The following is a 17,794-nucleotide window of genomic DNA, read 5'->3' on the forward strand; positions in this document are numbered from 1 at the left end:
AGTCGATATGATCGCTTGCAGTTTGTCGTACGGAACTGACCGTTCAATAAATAATAATTATACATCACGCATCTTATCGACAGAGATTTAAGGCAGTAAATGGATTATGTTCTTTCGTCGGAACTGATTAATGTTATATATTAAAGTTAATTAGACTTTTGTTCACGATTTTCATTGTGTATCGTGTTGGTTGGTGTATAATGAGAATGATGGGCGACGGTGAGATGGGCTACGGTGACTATTACAACTACGACAACAACTGGTCTATTACTCCTGCGGACTATGGTGCTGATCCGAACTGTCAGTACAGACAACCGCAGGTCGAAGAAGACTATCGTTATGGCACTTATGCGTAAGTAGTTATTACAGTGTAATAAGTTTTGTTAAACATTAAAAAATACAATAATCTTTCAAAGATATTTTTCAAGCTTCCTCTTCGCGTAATCGTCTCGGCAATACTGTAAAATACAATATCCCCATTGTTATCGATGTAAGTTAAAAGTTTATGTACGTATATATAATATGTCGATGTGCGAGCATTATGCAAATAACATAATATGTTGCTGTATGAAAGTCACAATGGTATGTAATAGCGTAATCCTTACGTTAAATATTAACAATTTCCGAGAAAATGTATAGATTCTCGGGATTGTCCATTAAATGACTCGCAGTATCTACGTCTTATGCAGTTTGCCGACGGTTGCTGATGAAAACGCAGTGTGGATTATTTTATATAAAATAAACTTGAAACATGCTCATTAAAATAAACTACTTCTGTACCATAAAATGTATAACAATTAGGAAATATTTAAAAATAATACTGTAGTCCAGGGCGATGCATAGATTGATTAAGCTTAATCTACATTTAATATAGTCTTTTAGAATATTATTTGTTTTCTAACCTTATTTTAGTTTTAAAATTTAAAATGCCAGCAAAATCTTAATTAGAAACTTAATAATATAACATTGGTATTAGTTCAAACATTTTACAAAAGAAAAATCATAATGCAAATAGGCATGTACCTATAATGCGTTACATTATTTCCTTATTAAATACATATGTAGAATATACATAGACATTGTTTTATAAAAAGTGTACATTTACTAATATTAAATTTAATAAAATAGCTACGTGATTCTAGGCTACCAGTTACTGGAAAAATGTGATAATCGTAGAAATACCATATAAATATGTCATTATTGTACCTGAGTGCATGAAAATTGACTATAAGCACGGCGTATAACTTTATTGCACACAAAAGCTACCTCACTTTACATTTCACTATAATATTGAAATAAAGAACAATTGGCAATTGTCTTTTTGACAGTGTGGTGAATTTAAAAAAGGAGCACGAAAAATTAAAAATACTGATACTTTTATATAGTTTTATAAAAACCGTTTTTTAAAAATTGTTTTTGTTAAAAACATGTAGTGTTGTGTTGCTTCCAATATAATGATAGTAATCAAATCACTTCTACTTACTTATGACTCCATCATTTTATAGGAATTATGAATCATATGTATAAGTAACTTGATATGAAGACCCATGCTATGGTCAAATCATGAAAACCAATAGTGTTACGAAAAAAAAAAAATTATTTATTTATAGAAATTCATTGTTTTTACATGTTTTTTATTAAATAAAAATCTGAACTTTATAAAAAATGTTCTCGGTTGGTTGGCGTTCCTTGCGTGTTCTACGCCAATCGTTCCAGTGGCAGTGAATCGCAGTGAGTACCATCGAACTCGTAATCCGTCAGCTGTGTCTTCTCCCATGCCTTCGTGGAGCCCTTAATTGGTTCGGAAGCCCTCTTCGCGGCTTGTCGTGCTTGCGATCATTTAGGCCCAATACGCCTAACCAGATTGTCATAACAAAATATTCATGAAATCTCATCGACTTTTACTCTCGCTTGCCGTAGTAAAGTTTTCGTTATTGGGAAACTTTGTACATCGTAAATTTTCTATAAGTAGAATAGGTGCTGACGGACGAATATTATGTATGATGTGTTTTTGTCACGAATACTGGAAGTAATTCGTTTTGTTACGTTTTTGTCGGCTTAAAAGCCACAGTAGCCTTGATTTAGCAGGCTTCATTGTTTGTAATTGAGGCATTACGTACGAAAATTGTCATGTAATTTGTTTTGTCAGGCGGTACTGTAGCAAAGAGGTAATGACAGTCTGGTCATAGGGTAGTTTTTTCTCGCGATAAACGGCGCTTGGTACGAATCGCGCGGGGGGCACGGTACAATATAATATACCGTCTAAACTTTTACACAAATTACTTTCCTATCGTGTCGGCTATCAGCCCCTATTATTTTATCATTACCATTGCAAATATGAAATGATTGTCTCTTCGAATTTAGCTCATAATGCTAGGTTTCGATATTGATATAAAATACATTACGTAGTTAATGTATTTATTTTAGATTTGGTACTATGAATATTTTTTATTTAACAATGTACATTTTATATTGTACGCACCAAAATCCATTAAATCACTTTTACAGAACAATACATAATCAAGCGTTAACAGATATTTGTTTGTCGGTTCCTGGGGCCGAATTCTACTAATTTATAACGATTACGATACGTTCCCGATTCAATTCCGATCCAACTTTGAATCGTCAGTATTTATTCGAATCAGAACCGAACCCATATGATGTTAACATATACCGTTGTGTCAAAACCAAACTTAATTCTTAACTCTTATAACAATAGTCGATAATAAAATAAAATAATAGGAAAACAGAAAAACGGCAACGATCACTATATAGATACAGTGACAATTTGTTAGTAGAATCCGTATAAACACGGTTTAACGGTACATGCTCAAATAACATTTCATTTTGTTTTAAAAAGTATATAATTTTGAAGAAAGAAAATTTAGTATTTACAAAGGAAGGTTTTTCTGAGTCTAATAAAAATATACAACCTTACGTTTACAAAAGTAACTAATATTTACCTCGTTTTCACTAAAAATATTTGGCAATTTAGGTCTTTTCTGCAAGCATATGATTTGTCTAACTCTGTCTGTAGTATTTAATGTTAGAACTTTAATATAACTGTATCTACGCATACCTTTCTAATTCCTACCTTATAATATTTTTAGATTAAAAGTTTCTTGCAACGTGTAATTTGAATTGGCATTTTCGTACATATTAAAATATAGAAACAAAGTATGAAATTAATATATATGAACATAAAAAAGAAAAGGTTTGTGTTCGAGCCACTAGATCGTTGGACATTGTATGTTTGTTTTTTTATTTTCTTTTTGTACTTATAACATAAGCCGAGACGGCCTAGTGTTAACCGATGATCGTGGGTTCAAACCCGGGTAAGCACCACTGAATTTTTAATTTGTAATTATAATTCATCTCGTGCTTGACGGTGAAGGAAAACATCGTGAGGAAACCTGCATGTGTCTAATTTCATTGAAATTATGTCACATGTGTATTCTACCAACCCGCATTGGAGCAGCGTGGTAGAATAAGCTCTAAACCTTCTCCTCAAAAAGGGAGAGGAGGCCTTAGCCCAGCAGTGGGACATTAATAAGCTGTTACTGTTACTGTTACCCATAACATTAAAATTAATATACAAAAAAAATATGCTAAATTGTATATATTATACATAATTAAAAAGGGATCTCTTTCTTTCAACCTTAGAACCTGCATGGGTTTTACTATCTTTTGATTCTAGAATCAAAAAATATATACACAATAATTATACATAGTATGCAGTAAATTTATACTGTAAAAATAGCTTAGTACACCGTTCTAGTTGGTAATTGTTAAATATATATATGCATATTTTGTATAAAAAAACCTTTTGGGGTAAAATATGCCCATAATTATACCCATGCAAAAAAATGTTATAGTGTGTCTCTACTATACCAATAAAACTGCGTATTCAATATTAATACATATCATGTAGCAAGTATTATTGGATTTGGAAATATATCTTTCTATTAGTTCACTTCAGCGATTCCGTGAGTCAATTTCATTAGTTTTGTAAGCTAATGTATTGAAATGGCTCGAACACTCAGTAGTACAGTTTCGTGTAGTTTGTTTTATGTCTGGTATTTTAGAATTGTATGTGGCATTTAGATGTAAGTATTTTTTTTTTTTTATAGAATAGGAAGGTGGACGAGCATATGGGCCACCTGATGGTAAGTGGTCACCAAACGCCCTTAGACATTTGCATTGTAAGAAATGTCAACCATCGCTTATAGCCAATGCGCCACCAACCTTGGGAACTAAGATTTTATGTCCCTTGTGCCTGTAATTACACTGGCTCACTCACCCTTCAAACCGGAACACAACAATATCAAGTATTGCTGTTTTGCGGTAGAATATCTGATGAGTGGGTGGTACCTACCCAGACGAGCTTGCACAAAGCCCTACCACCAGTCAATTATTTGCCGCAGCAATATTCACTTAAATTTGTTTGTTGTTGGCTGCAAGCTTGTCTTAAATACCTAAACTAGTTACTTATTTGTTATATTTTTTATTTACACACCATAACTAATTTGGAGTACTATACATTTGCTCTAAATGACCACAGCAGCGTTACTATACATAGATCTACTGTATTGATTGAAGTATCAGTTGCTAATAGCATTATCTTGTTATATTTAGAGTTAATGAGTGTGTAATGTGGTATATATAATATCCAATAAAGTTGCTTTCTCTGCTCGCACGGTCTATATTGTAAAAGGTACACGACAATATATTTTAATGAGTAATAGTCAAAAGCTTAAACTGCAATGTCATTTATTTTTATAAGAAGGCCTCGTTATATTTATTTAATAATTATTATGATTTATGAGTGCATATATTAAAAATATCGATAAATTCAGAGTAAGTACATATTTTGAAGATCTAGAAAATACCTTATAAAAAAAGCTTTGGTAATAAGTTATTGCTTTGTCTTAGGTATGTCAAGTTGAAAATGTCTTATTATATATAGTATGTTTCACACATATATATATACAAAACAAAAGTATAGTCCATCTTAAACTATATCTAAGTTAACATAATGTACGTAGTAATAAACATTACCATATATGCATATAAATCTGAAAAATGGGCGGCAAATCCTAATATATAATCCTAATAATATTAGCATGATTTAAAATACTAAAATTTAATATCAGTTGTAATTTAAGATATATAGTTATACGAGTAGTATCTGATGATTGTAGAAAAGTAGCAGAGGGCGCGAGCACCTGCCGCCCTCCCCTTACAAATCTGGCCCTCGCAGCTTACCTCAGTGTAGTATAGACAAAATTTACATGCTGCGTGGTATATTTTTTTAATAAAAATATATTTGTGGGTATTATTATTCATTTCCATTATATAAATAAAAATACTCTATAGTACTGTACAGTAACAACCTGTTAATGTCCTACTGCTAGGCTAAGGCCTCCTCTCCCTTTTGAGGAGAAGGTTTGGAGCTTATCCCACCACGCTGCTCCAATGCGAGTTGGTAGAATACACATATGGCAGAATTTCTAAAAATACTCTATCAACATAATGATTATAAAAGTAACGTATTAGCATCATATATTTAGCTTACAAGTATGATATATATTTTTCATAAATGGAATAATTTATATAGAATATGTAAAATTATTAAATCTTGCGTACTACTAATACTTTTACCAATATTTGCGGTAACTATATATATTATATATTATTTGTATAATAATATACAAATAATGTATATTATTGAATAGTCGAAATTGATTGCTATAAACTGAACTATTTAAAATATGTACATTATCTAATTATTTCGCTTATACTCTAAAAAAAGAAAAACGTCGATTATAAAGCGATGGGTAGATATTTTAAAAACTCATTCTCAATAAGTCAATTAAACATTTTACATCGGTGCGCTGCACGCCACTTAGGGGTTGGTTCCCAATATGAATAATTGCCCTTTGTTATTGTTGCCCTTTAACGCATCGAATACTTTAAGCGCATCAATTTTTGAATCACCATAATATTTTTAAATAAATTTTTATTTATTGTTAGTAATTTTTGAGAGTTTAGTTTATCCCAGAAAACGTTCAAAAATTTTCAAATATAAAATAAAAAAGAAACAATTGTTACGTGAAGTTTTTGTGTTAAAGGATATAAAACAAATTAATGATAATACATCTTCGGTATAAAACGATAGCCTTTGTGCTTTTTCAAATATATATATTTATATTGTAAGCAAAAATTAAAAAAAAGCTGAGTTTTATTTGCCGGTTCTTCTCAGACCTGAGGTTTCATTCTGAATTCGTTGTAGAGTTTTGACAATGAGTACATATCGGTACGTATTTATTGAATAAAGATTTTGACTTTGAATCCTATTTATAAAAAAGGCCCAAGTATTATATTTAATATTGCCTGTGGTCATAATTATTTCTGGAGACAATTACTAGTTACAAAAAGAAATTGTAACATATGGAACGGATTATAAACACCTGGACAGAAACGAACTCTCAAAACCCTTAAATGGCATTTAAACAATAAGGACATTTAAGACTTTTGTAGTTATAAGACAAGGATCGGGAGAGCTGAAGTGAATTTGTATTTGGGTAATATAGTCGTATTTTTTGTACATTTTCTTAGCAATTAAATTATTTTATTTATATTACTGTTATTTTATACATAAGCCATATTTTTTCGTGTTATATAAATTAAAGAACTTCATCAAATTCCGGAAATCATAACAAGAGTGCGGTGCTTATTAAAAATATCGTCTTACATTAAAAACGAATGCAAAAAAAGTTACTTACTCAAACTGTTATGGAAATCGAGAGGCTGGATAGTCTAATAAAATTTGACGTGAATGTCAGTTGTGTATAGTTAAAATTTAATTTATGCCAGATATTGCTTACCTACTAAATGCAGTAAATAAAGTAGGTTAATGAGAATTTTTGAATCATAATTTTGTAATAAGTCAGTCTCACAGGATGAACCTGAAAACAGTAGCTTTACCTACGCTTTTATTAATATATTTTTTTATTAAAACATTATAATAATCTACAAACTTTATTTCATCATTGATTATATCAAATTGTATTCTTAAGAAGAAGTTAATTATTTTGTAGGATTGGACAATATTCTTTTGCATTGTTTAAGCTAATTATTATCAGTTGCACACCTGCTTCTACTAATCCCTTTGGATAATCGATAACTTACATAATAAAGAACAGATGCACAAGAATTTTCTACAAAGGATTTCTAGTTATGTCGCGTTGTACGAGTACTTAATCATGAGTTGAGTAATCGAAAAAAAAAACATCTCTTTTTAGTTTTGTATTTGTAAGTATTTTTAAGGTAAGTTTAAATTTGACAGAATGTAAAGTAAAAATATCTTTTATTGAGAAACGTGTTTCGAACACAACAATATTTTTTGGGAATTTGATCAAAACCATCATTATTAAACCAAAATGTTTTTAAATTATGTCAAATATACAAGTCTTATTATCGGATCTTATAAATTAAGACAGGGTTACAGAATGTTTTAATATTCACATTTGCAATCAATGCAAACTAGATGAAGTATAATATTTAGTTATACAAAAATAAATGATACATATATCATTAGGCAAAAATAATAATATAATTCATTATATCTAAATATGTCCAAATGTGTCGTTACATTTAATAAAATATCTTATTACCTATTGATATATTATTTTTAAATTATTATTACTCGTAGTTTTCGTAGTTTAGTTAAATATAAACAATAACTAAAACTATAACAGGCAGGAGATGAAACAATGCGTCGGCCCACACGTGCAAGTCATAAACTGATAAATGCAGGTTTTGTACCTGTTCATGGAACTCCATCGTACTTTGCATTGTTTTTCGAGAGGCATTGTGCTAAGTATTAGCACATGTGCAACTTTGCAAAGGATCTGAATGTTGTCTCTTTATATTTTTATCTGTTCAAATACCCGGTACATTCAAATATATTTTTTTAATGATTTTGAATTTTGTATATTTATTTTTACGTAAAAAAACTGTGGCGGGTTACGTAAAAATAAATATACAAATTTCAAAATTAATAAAAACCTCACTCTGAAAAAAAAGAACTATGACAATACTTAATGGTAGGTGATAAATAGGCAGTGTATAAATACGTTCCCATCATATTGTAACAGAAAAAGCCGAAAAAAATCACCATGAGCTTACATCGAGTTATTAAAAACACTCTAAATGAATATCGTTATCCGGGCATTTAGAGCGGCCTCCATAACGAACCCGGCTCAACAATGGGCTTAACGCGCGCACTCATTACAAAAGCAACATAACGTAACGCTACGTCGAAAGCTCCTCTATTCAAAAGTATACTCCAGTTTTTTTTGTTGGGAAGGCTTCAGGAGCGTCGCGATTGGTTTGTTTACGACCCGCCCAGTCGAACGAAAGCTGTGATTGGCGGAGGTCAGTGGAGCACCCTCAAACTGAGCTGAGTAGGCTGTCGAAGTACGAGGGCGGTGCGGGGTGTTCTTCACCCCGAGGGCCACTCGAGGGTTGTTTAGTGCGAGCGCAGCGTCGCGAGACGCAGCACGTGTTCACGCGGGTGTTTCGTGTTAGTTTCCAAGATTATTCCGAAGGCGAGTTCTCCCGGTCGGGAGATGAAGTGTGAGGAGGGTGAAAGTGCGCGCTCGCCGCCGCCGTTGCTGCCGCCGGCTTCCTTGTTAGCATGGAGCCCTATATTGCTGCCGCCATGGGGACCTGCTTTCTTACCAGCTCTCTATCCGGCGGCTTTTCGTTCCGCTTTCCCAGGGTAAGAGCTATTTCGCGATCTTAAAAGTGCGATTCGTGTCAAGTTAATAGCAGTAAATTTATATTATATATAGCTATATAAAATTCAGTATGTGTTCGAAATTATTTTCGGAAATATTTATCATATTTGGAAAACAAATAAAATAATTGCGATAGTCGCTTTAATTGTTTTATTCTTACAATTCTTTGAACCATCACATGTGACAATTTCCTTGCATCCTAGTGAGAGCTTGTTAATAATTATGTTTACAACCTGTTAAAGTCCGCCGCCGTCCGCTTATGAAGCCGCTCATTCATAACGTCACGTACAACACCCTGGAACATTTCACAGCTACATGTAATTTTGATGTTTTAATAGACATCTGACTCTTTAGTCCTTCTTGAGTCCTCAGTCGGTCTTTTATGTAGGTCACGTTTTCTGGAGAGGTTCACACTTAACAAAGTACGGTCATCAATTCATGACGGAATTTGTGTATGTTTCTTTTCAATTATATGCCCTTGAGTCGTTTTTGTTATGCGTAGGGATAATATTGAGTGACAGATTTACGTTCTTGGTATATACGTATGTATGAAACGAATTTTCAAAAATATATTTTTTTCGTGATTCTTTTATTACAAATATTGGTATTAGCAGATAAATCATTATTCCCTTGCCATTATACCACTTCTTTGGCGCAGTTCATTCGTTATAGCACTGCATGAAATAGGGTTGGGTAGACTTTACTGAACAACCATTTATATATATAAATATACTTTTATTTGCGGATTGGTTACCATTAACCACACGAATGGTCAAAGCGTTTCAAAGTTTGATGATAGTGATTCATGCTCTAAATGAAAATAATCAGCTCTCACAACACCCACATGATGAGAACGGCTAGCTCTATTCTACTCTACCGGAATCATACAATTAGGCAACAGCAATAATAAACACCGGTATAATAAAATTAAAACACTAAGAATTATTAAATTTTTAGAATTAACGCGTTTAAGTCTTTGTCAAGCGTAATTTACATATTCGTAGTCACAAATTTTAAAACGATCATTTTCAATTATGAAATTTATAATAATATAAATAATCTTATTGTTGCAGATTACTTGATAGTATGAAGATGCCGGGTCAGCGGCCAGGATTTCAAATATCTGATATTCTGGGCCTCAATGAAGCTAAAGGCTTAGAAGCTCCAGCGCAGGGCAGCCTCAGCTCGCTAGAGCTACCGCCCTACGCGCCGCCTCAGCATTATTCGCATGAACTATTGAGACATCATCAACCTTGGCTATCCTTGGATCAACACGATGCCACCGGTTAGCAACATATCTATTAATATATATACAGTATACATATACACACTACTGTTTAATAGTATTAATACATCACACATCCTTATATAAAAAGTATATTCTATTCAGGTCCAGGTTTTATGTTTGGTTTTCATACAATGAATCTTTAGTCACAGTCTGTTTACAGTTTTTGTCAGTATAAGTGCAACTGTAATTTATTTTGATAAATTGGTCTCAGGTTAAACTTCTGAGTGTTTTGTCAGTGCTTTCTATGAAGAGCAACTTTAGATAATGATGCTTAGCGTGAGTTTATAACAGCTTTACATTAAACAAGTGCGGTAAAATCACACAAAAGCCGAACTCCACTAGAGTAGCTCTTGTAACATTCTGTACAGACGTTTTGTTATACTTATATACAGCCGTATGTTTTGGCTTTATAAAATGTAAGCATTGTGATTTTTTACCATGGTTAATAGGAATAATAACCACAGTGAAAAATCACAATAAGGCGTCCTCCTAAGTTTAGTGCTAATTGAATAACAAATAGGAATATTAGATATACATAATATAGGAATATATTATGATTGTAAGGGGATAAAATGATTTGACTGTTTGAAAATAATATTTCGATGTGTAAAACTAATATTATTTTCATTTATCAGGAGTATTTATCATAACTGTATTTCTCGCAGATATCATGCTTAACTATAAAGGAAAAATATTTTAACTTGTCTTTACGAAATGACACATTTATCCGAAGATAACAGATAAAATGCGATATTATGTAGAATGTCACCTGTGTAATATAAGAAATACATATAATACATAGGAAAAATCCATCAACAACACGCTGCGTGTACGCAAAATATTGTATTTTTTATTTAAAAATAATTTCGACGTTAACAGTTTAAGGACGATACAAAAACACATTTTAGCGATAAAACTTCAATTTGAATATCTTCAAATTTATCACTCTCAATGAAGACAAGTACCTAGACGAATTATCATACACAAATATATTGACCCACTCGAATATAATAGGTGTTCGGTAGTCGGCGTCGAGAGGGCGAGATTATTTTTTGAAATGCTCCTCCAATCGAGTGCCTTCAGCCGCTAATCTGTGGTTGTCATTAATTATGTTTATCTCTTATCTAATATTTCGGCACTCGTTGATATATTTGATTGCTTGTTCAAAAATACTAATCCCACGTGTCGTGATTAAATAAACTAAATAAAACCGGTAAATGGTTCACGAGGCATATCTGCCGCGAGAAATATTATCCGTTTTTTGACACTGTTCTTTAATATTACATTATTTTAGAAAAAAAAAATAGTTTTTATCCTGATTATCATAAATAAATCCTAAGCTTTTTTTAATTATAAATATTTTATATTTACTTTTACCTAATTTCGTCATGTCAAAAATTTTAACTATACCAATATATAATTTTATACATAGGTTTTTGGCAATCACTGTTAATCGTAGTAGCTATACGAAGATTTCAGTATATACTATTTTGGTATTTTTTATTTCTAAATGAGCGTATTTAATTTTTAACGATTTGAAAAAATGAGGATTGTCGATATTTGTAGGTTGTAGTTTAAGAAAGTTCTTATGTATAGCAAATATGATAGTTTTATTGAATTTCATTTTGAATGGGGAGCATAATGTCACGCCCTTAGATTGGGGGCTAACCGATTGTTTAACTTTAGAGGGGTGCGATGCGGAACGAATTTGTCACCAATAGAGAATTGGGAGGCAGCTGGCTATCAATTACAGTGTTTGCGGCTGTTAGGGATGCTATTTGTTCATTATTTGATGACAGTTATAGATTCCATTGTTGTTCCGGTAATGGTTCTTGGTTAATGCAAAGATACACTCGTGTTATGAACCAAATTTAAAAATCGCCGGTACTTTTCCTTTGTTTCATCAAAACAACGACAATGCAATATGAAGAGAGATATAAATACATGAATACTTTATGAATTTTCAATTTATTGATACCATCGTTCAAATATAATATTCATTCATTGAGGTTACAGCTTTTGTCATTATTATTATATAGATTATTTTGCAAAATCCTTAAGTAGTAGTATATATTATTACACTGTAGGAGATAAAATTAATAACTTTTCGTTATATTAGAATTAATTGCACGTTTCCTATACCTACACATAATAAAATAATACCTATTATCTTCGCGAGCTACGCTTAGTACTATAGATGTTCTCAGAACAATAGTACAGCTGCCGATGGGTGGGTGTCTCCCCGCTCTCCCCACCGTTACCACGCCCAGCCTCCTCCCGCCTTCTGACACATCCGTGTGAAACTGTGTCCAATATGTAAGGGGAAAATGGAGAACAAATGAACAATGCTTTATTTGCGGTGATTTTTTCATGTCCCATTATTCTCTTGCGTGCGTTCTCTAGTTGGAGTTAAATAGAGCGACCCTAACAGATTAAGTGGAGATTTAGATGCGAATAACATTGTATATGATTTGAACTACAAGTAATTGAAATGTATAACAGTTAATAAAATCGATTGAAGCTTACCGGATAATTAAATAGTACTTCAATACATACGAATTTCTGGATATATTATATATTTATATTAATATATTTTTAATAATATATTATTGTCAATTTTAAATAGAGTTTTTGTTATAGGTATTATTGGACAACAAGCGAGTCCGGATAGCACGTCTCGTGCATCCGAGCTGTCTTATATAGGCCCAGCGGCCTCGTCTCCGAACGTCGTTGACGCCCGTCTTGACCACGATCACGACCACGACCACGACCACGACCACAGCTTAGAACACGATGACGACAACGATCATGATCAGCCACCGACAGGCAACGATTCCGGTCTCTCACACAAGAAACGTAAACGCCGTGTTTTATTCTCTAAGGCCCAAACGTATGAATTAGAAAGACGGTTCAGGCAACAGAGATATCTATCGGCTCCAGAAAGAGAACATCTAGCCAGTTTAATACGTTTGACGCCGACACAGGTAAAGATTTGGTTCCAAAACCACAGATACAAAACGAAGCGAGCCGTTCAAGAAAAAGGTACGCATGATTTGAACGTTGGTGGTTTGAATTCACCGAGACGTGTAGCGGTTCCGGTACTCGTGAAGGACGGCAGACCGTGCATCGGAAAGCCAGATGGGCTGCCTCCACTTGGTATGTCTCTTCCTCCATATCAGCCGATGCATCATCAGCCGCCAGTCACGGGGCACGGCCCTCAACCCAGTGGATGTTGGTGGTGAATAATTTTCTAAATTAAGAAGTGGTTAACTAGTCGTTGTAGCCGTTTGCGAAGGCTTTGCAATATTTAAAGACCGGTTTTGCTTTAAGCGATGTAATTTGCTCTTATGTGAGTACATTTATATATACGTGGAGATTCAGTATGTCCAACGGCGCGCTTATCTGTCTGACGCATGCAATCGGTTTACAGCAAACTGATAAGTATGAAGGTAACATAGAAACAGAATATTGGCATTGGTCTCTTTAAATATTTTTGCAAATTCATCGCAATATTTATTTATTACATAAGTAAAACAAAAAATAAGGCTATTTTTTTTTTCGTTCTGAGAATATTGTAATGTATGACTTAGTTTTGACTACCAGCTCGAATACTGATGGTATTGGTTCCTATTTTATTGTAATACCTTAAACGAATAAGAAATCTTAAAAGAAGGACTCCAAACTATTTTGAAGAATTTAACACATAGAATCTTTTCATATATTTTTTAAATGTTTGCCAAAATTTATTCTCAATTAAGATGATTTTTTACAGTTAAGTAAAAATAGTTCAACTTCAAGTTTAAACAGTTTTGGTGTAATCTTTTAGATTGTAGGAGAATGAAAAATACAACATTAATAGTTTAATTCAGTTATTAAGTGAACTGCATTTTAGTATTCATTTGTAAATTATTGTAAAAAGCAAGCAACAATTATTATCTAAGATATCATTATAAAAAAGACCAGATTTTATCAGATTGCAATATTTAGACGTAAGATTCAGTATTATCATAGTCGAATACGCCTAGAGAATAGTTATTTATGTATATTCCAAAAAATATATTTATAAAATAATTTCATAGCTTAAACATAGTGTAGAACTTAGGAAATGTATATTATGTACATATTGATTTATGAAATATGTTTGATAAAGAATAATATTTCTTTTTACCAGACTTGAATTTTTTTACATTATATATTTTATGTGATTCTTATAATTTCTTTTTTATACTTCATAAACATTCCAACGAAAAATAATATAAGTGTGTTTCATCAATACCCTATTCGATGTGTTGAATTTGTATAAATGTTTAAATACTAAGTATATAACTTATGTGAATATTAAATTGATTGATGATATACATTTTTCTTTTACTCCTTTAGTAATCATTAAAAACAATCCTATTTATAATATCCTACTAGTAAAATATTCTTGGGTAAAATAAGTTGTAATTGAACAACATATCACGCTACTAACTTTAATATAACAACCTTTCTTTATATACTTGCAAATGAACTTGGATGCTGCTTGGATGGATGCTTGGATGTTTGTTTCATTTAGTCAATAATACACAAAAACCATGGAAAGTATATATTAGTTTGGCTGCCCTAAAATGTTTTATCCTAGGTTCTGAAAAAGGCTGAATACGTCAAAGAAAAATGTATGGAACTATCCGAGATCAATTTCAATAGAATAAAGTTTAAATCACCGTAATAAGTCTAGCCGTTTTCAAATAGCTACTTTTTTTTTGATAATAGTAATCAATTGTCATTTCGTATCAACAAAAAAAAAAAAGTTTCGAACTACAAAATTTGAAGATTAATTGAGGAACGTTTTAAAAACACAATTAACTTTTGAGTTTTTAACGGTTATAATATTTTTAGGGTACTTAAACTTAAACGTGAACCAAGTTATTAAAGAATTAAATAAGTATTCTTAATTGTGGCGCTTTTCCCATATCATTTGAATCGGTAAAGCCAAATTTTAACAATTTTTTCATAGTAAATAACATAATGAACAGTACTCAAATACAGGTATACTGTAAGAGAGAGCAATTCGAAGCGACATGATATAGTTCAGGCGCTGGACCTTCATGTGCTTTCAGGTCCGTGGCGACATACTACTCCCGTGGGTGTAAACACTGCTTTCCAGATTTCGTTTCAGATAATTGTAATAACTTTTATTGCCCCAACTCGGAATGAACAAACGAAGCACAGACAGATGTGTCGACGTAATTCTGTTCATTTTCATAATATTTTTATAAAGTATCTGATTAATACCTAGAGAAGCCAAAATAGTTTTTTTTTTAAAAACTTTCTATCCTACCTATTTCTATACTACCCTTTTAATATAATATAAACCTTTCTATACTATCCCTCTTAATATAATTATAAGTTAATAAGGATATAAAGGTACTACTGATCTTGCTTAAAATGGTATATACGTATACAATAAAAAAAAGAATGTTATGTTTGATGACAAATGAAAAAAAATGACTACTATTGATTAATATTTATTATGCCTTATTACCAATATCTGTTTTAATATTTAAGCTTAATCATTACTGTAATCATTTTATTAAAATATTTTTTTCCGCAATTTGTATGCGCGGACCAATGTCCGCTGCTGTGATACTGCAGTTTTCAAATAATGAATACCTACATACCTTTCATCATACAGGATGACACAACATTGTAATATGCTTCAGTTACCGAAACAGAAATATTATAATTCTGTGAGAAACTGATTGTTTTAATAAAAAAAATTAAATCCATACTTCCTCCTCGCTGTTTTACAATACAATAATTTTTTGTCACATTAAATTCAGGATTTACATCCTTGATTTAGATAGATATATGATAGAATTGCTAAAAAAAAGGAATAATATGAGGGTATGGGAAATATTAAACTAAGTTGAATTTAAATTTTATGTCTCACGTCTACATGCTTTGAAGCTTTTAGTGAAAATTAAACTTATAAAAGTCTTCTCTGATTTTTCTTTGGCTTCAGTTATTTAGAACTAAATGATTGCATATAGCAGTTCCTACAGAGGCGTATGTGATATGTGAGTGACCATTGTTTACCCGTCAAATATTTGCGGCACCGTCATTTATCTAATCACGGCTGCCGATAGCTCGCGACCCGATTACTGACATACTTGTTACGATATGTTTTCTTTACACCTGCTCTATTTTGTTAAATGCTTACTTCTAGTTTATACATGATAGATACCCAAACGCACGCACACGTACAAGTTGTGATATACATTTAAATTATTCGTTTCTTTGTATGTTTTTATTCTTAAATTTTGTTGTTTTGTTTTACATAAATAATATTATTCCATTCAGTCTTAAGCATGTACCTAGTCAGTTTACATTATGCTGTGCTTATTAACAATTCTCAGGCCTAGATGCTAGGCGTTGAGAGTCAACTGCTTTACGACCTATAGAGCGGGGAGTATAGACTCCCCTATAAGTAACTCGAGGAACCGTTATGTACATTTATGATGACACTACTACTAATTTTGTTAAAAAGGAAACATTATTATAACAGCCACTGTTGGAAAACCCACTTAATACCCGAAGCAAGCAAAGCTTTATTTTATAAATATATTGTAATACATATTTACCTGATTTTATACATATTTTTTCTAGTTTTTAAAATAAAGAAAGATTTAAAAAATTTAGCAGTTATTTTCTGTTAAGCAAGTAATGGTGTTTTCCAACTTTGAAGTACACGAAATCTCGGGCACAGCTACTTAAATTATTTGTGTTTTTTTTTTCAAATAGTTTAAAAAAAATATAAGTATTTTTGTATTAAACAGTCTTCTATGTATGTTTATTTTTTCTTAAGATGAACACAGTTGAACAGTATTTTTATAAATGCGCGATATTATTTGAAAGGAGTGTACATTCCGATAAATACCTACTTTAACAAAGAGCTAACGCCTCCGTGCATTGATTGAGTACACATCTCACAAAGAGATGTCGCCGTTTATTAAATAAATAATAACCTGAGCACAAAGGGATCGCCTTCGGTAGTACGACAATGGGCAAACAAACTGAGAATTAATTTCGATGAATTCTCAAAACGCCTTCGATTCTGTCGCAGCAAAAGCCCAATAGAAAAGTGTCGAAGCGACGGTTAAGCCGATTAGCTCGATACACAACAAATACAACCTTTCGGGGCCTGACTGCTGATTTTGACACATGTGCGTTCGTTATTCACGCTGACGATTTCAATGAGAACTTTTAAACATCACAATTTGATGAAATCCTAATTTGTGTTGCAAGTATGATTAAGTTGCAAAAGCTAGTTTATTACTTTTAAGCTTACAATTAACTGATCTATCTGTGTATATAAAACCACAGCCCAAACTATCGGAGCCGGAAATACTACTGGCCTAAGGTTAGCACCTTCTGTGTAAAATGCCAGTAGTAGTTCTAAGGAAAGATTTTTGAAAATAAAAATTTGAACCCTAATTTTTTAGGGTAATAAAAAAAAATCTAAAAAGTAGCGGGTAAAGCACTTATTATAAAACAATACAAATTTAAGTTATACAAGTGAGACAAAATCAAAAAATAAAATCCAAACCCAAATAAGCAATATTTAATAATACTTTTATTCGAGTATAAGCGCTTAAAAACACTTCTGAATTAGTTTTATTAAATACATAAAATTAATATAATTAAATACTACAAATTA

General features: G+C 32.0%; 1 protein-coding gene across 1 annotated transcript; it reads left to right on the top strand.

Moving 5' to 3' along the window:
- The first annotated feature begins 14 nt into the window (after window positions 1–14).
- Window positions 15–14,391, top strand: LOC126769694 (homeobox protein Nkx-2.2-like). The gene is made up of 3 exons (XM_050488609.1): window positions 15–352; window positions 9,878–10,089; window positions 12,733–14,391. Exons 1-3 carry the CDS (start codon window positions 201–203, stop codon window positions 13,332–13,334), a joined length of 966 nt encoding a protein of 321 aa, XP_050344566.1. The 5' UTR covers window positions 15–200; the 3' UTR covers window positions 13,335–14,391.
- The last annotated feature ends 3,403 nt before the right edge of the window (window positions 14,392–17,794 follow it).

Source organism: Nymphalis io, chromosome 7 (assembly GCF_905147045.1).
Source record: "Nymphalis io chromosome 7, ilAglIoxx1.1, whole genome shotgun sequence".
Lineage (NCBI taxonomy): Eukaryota > Metazoa > Arthropoda > Insecta > Lepidoptera > Nymphalidae > Nymphalis > Nymphalis io.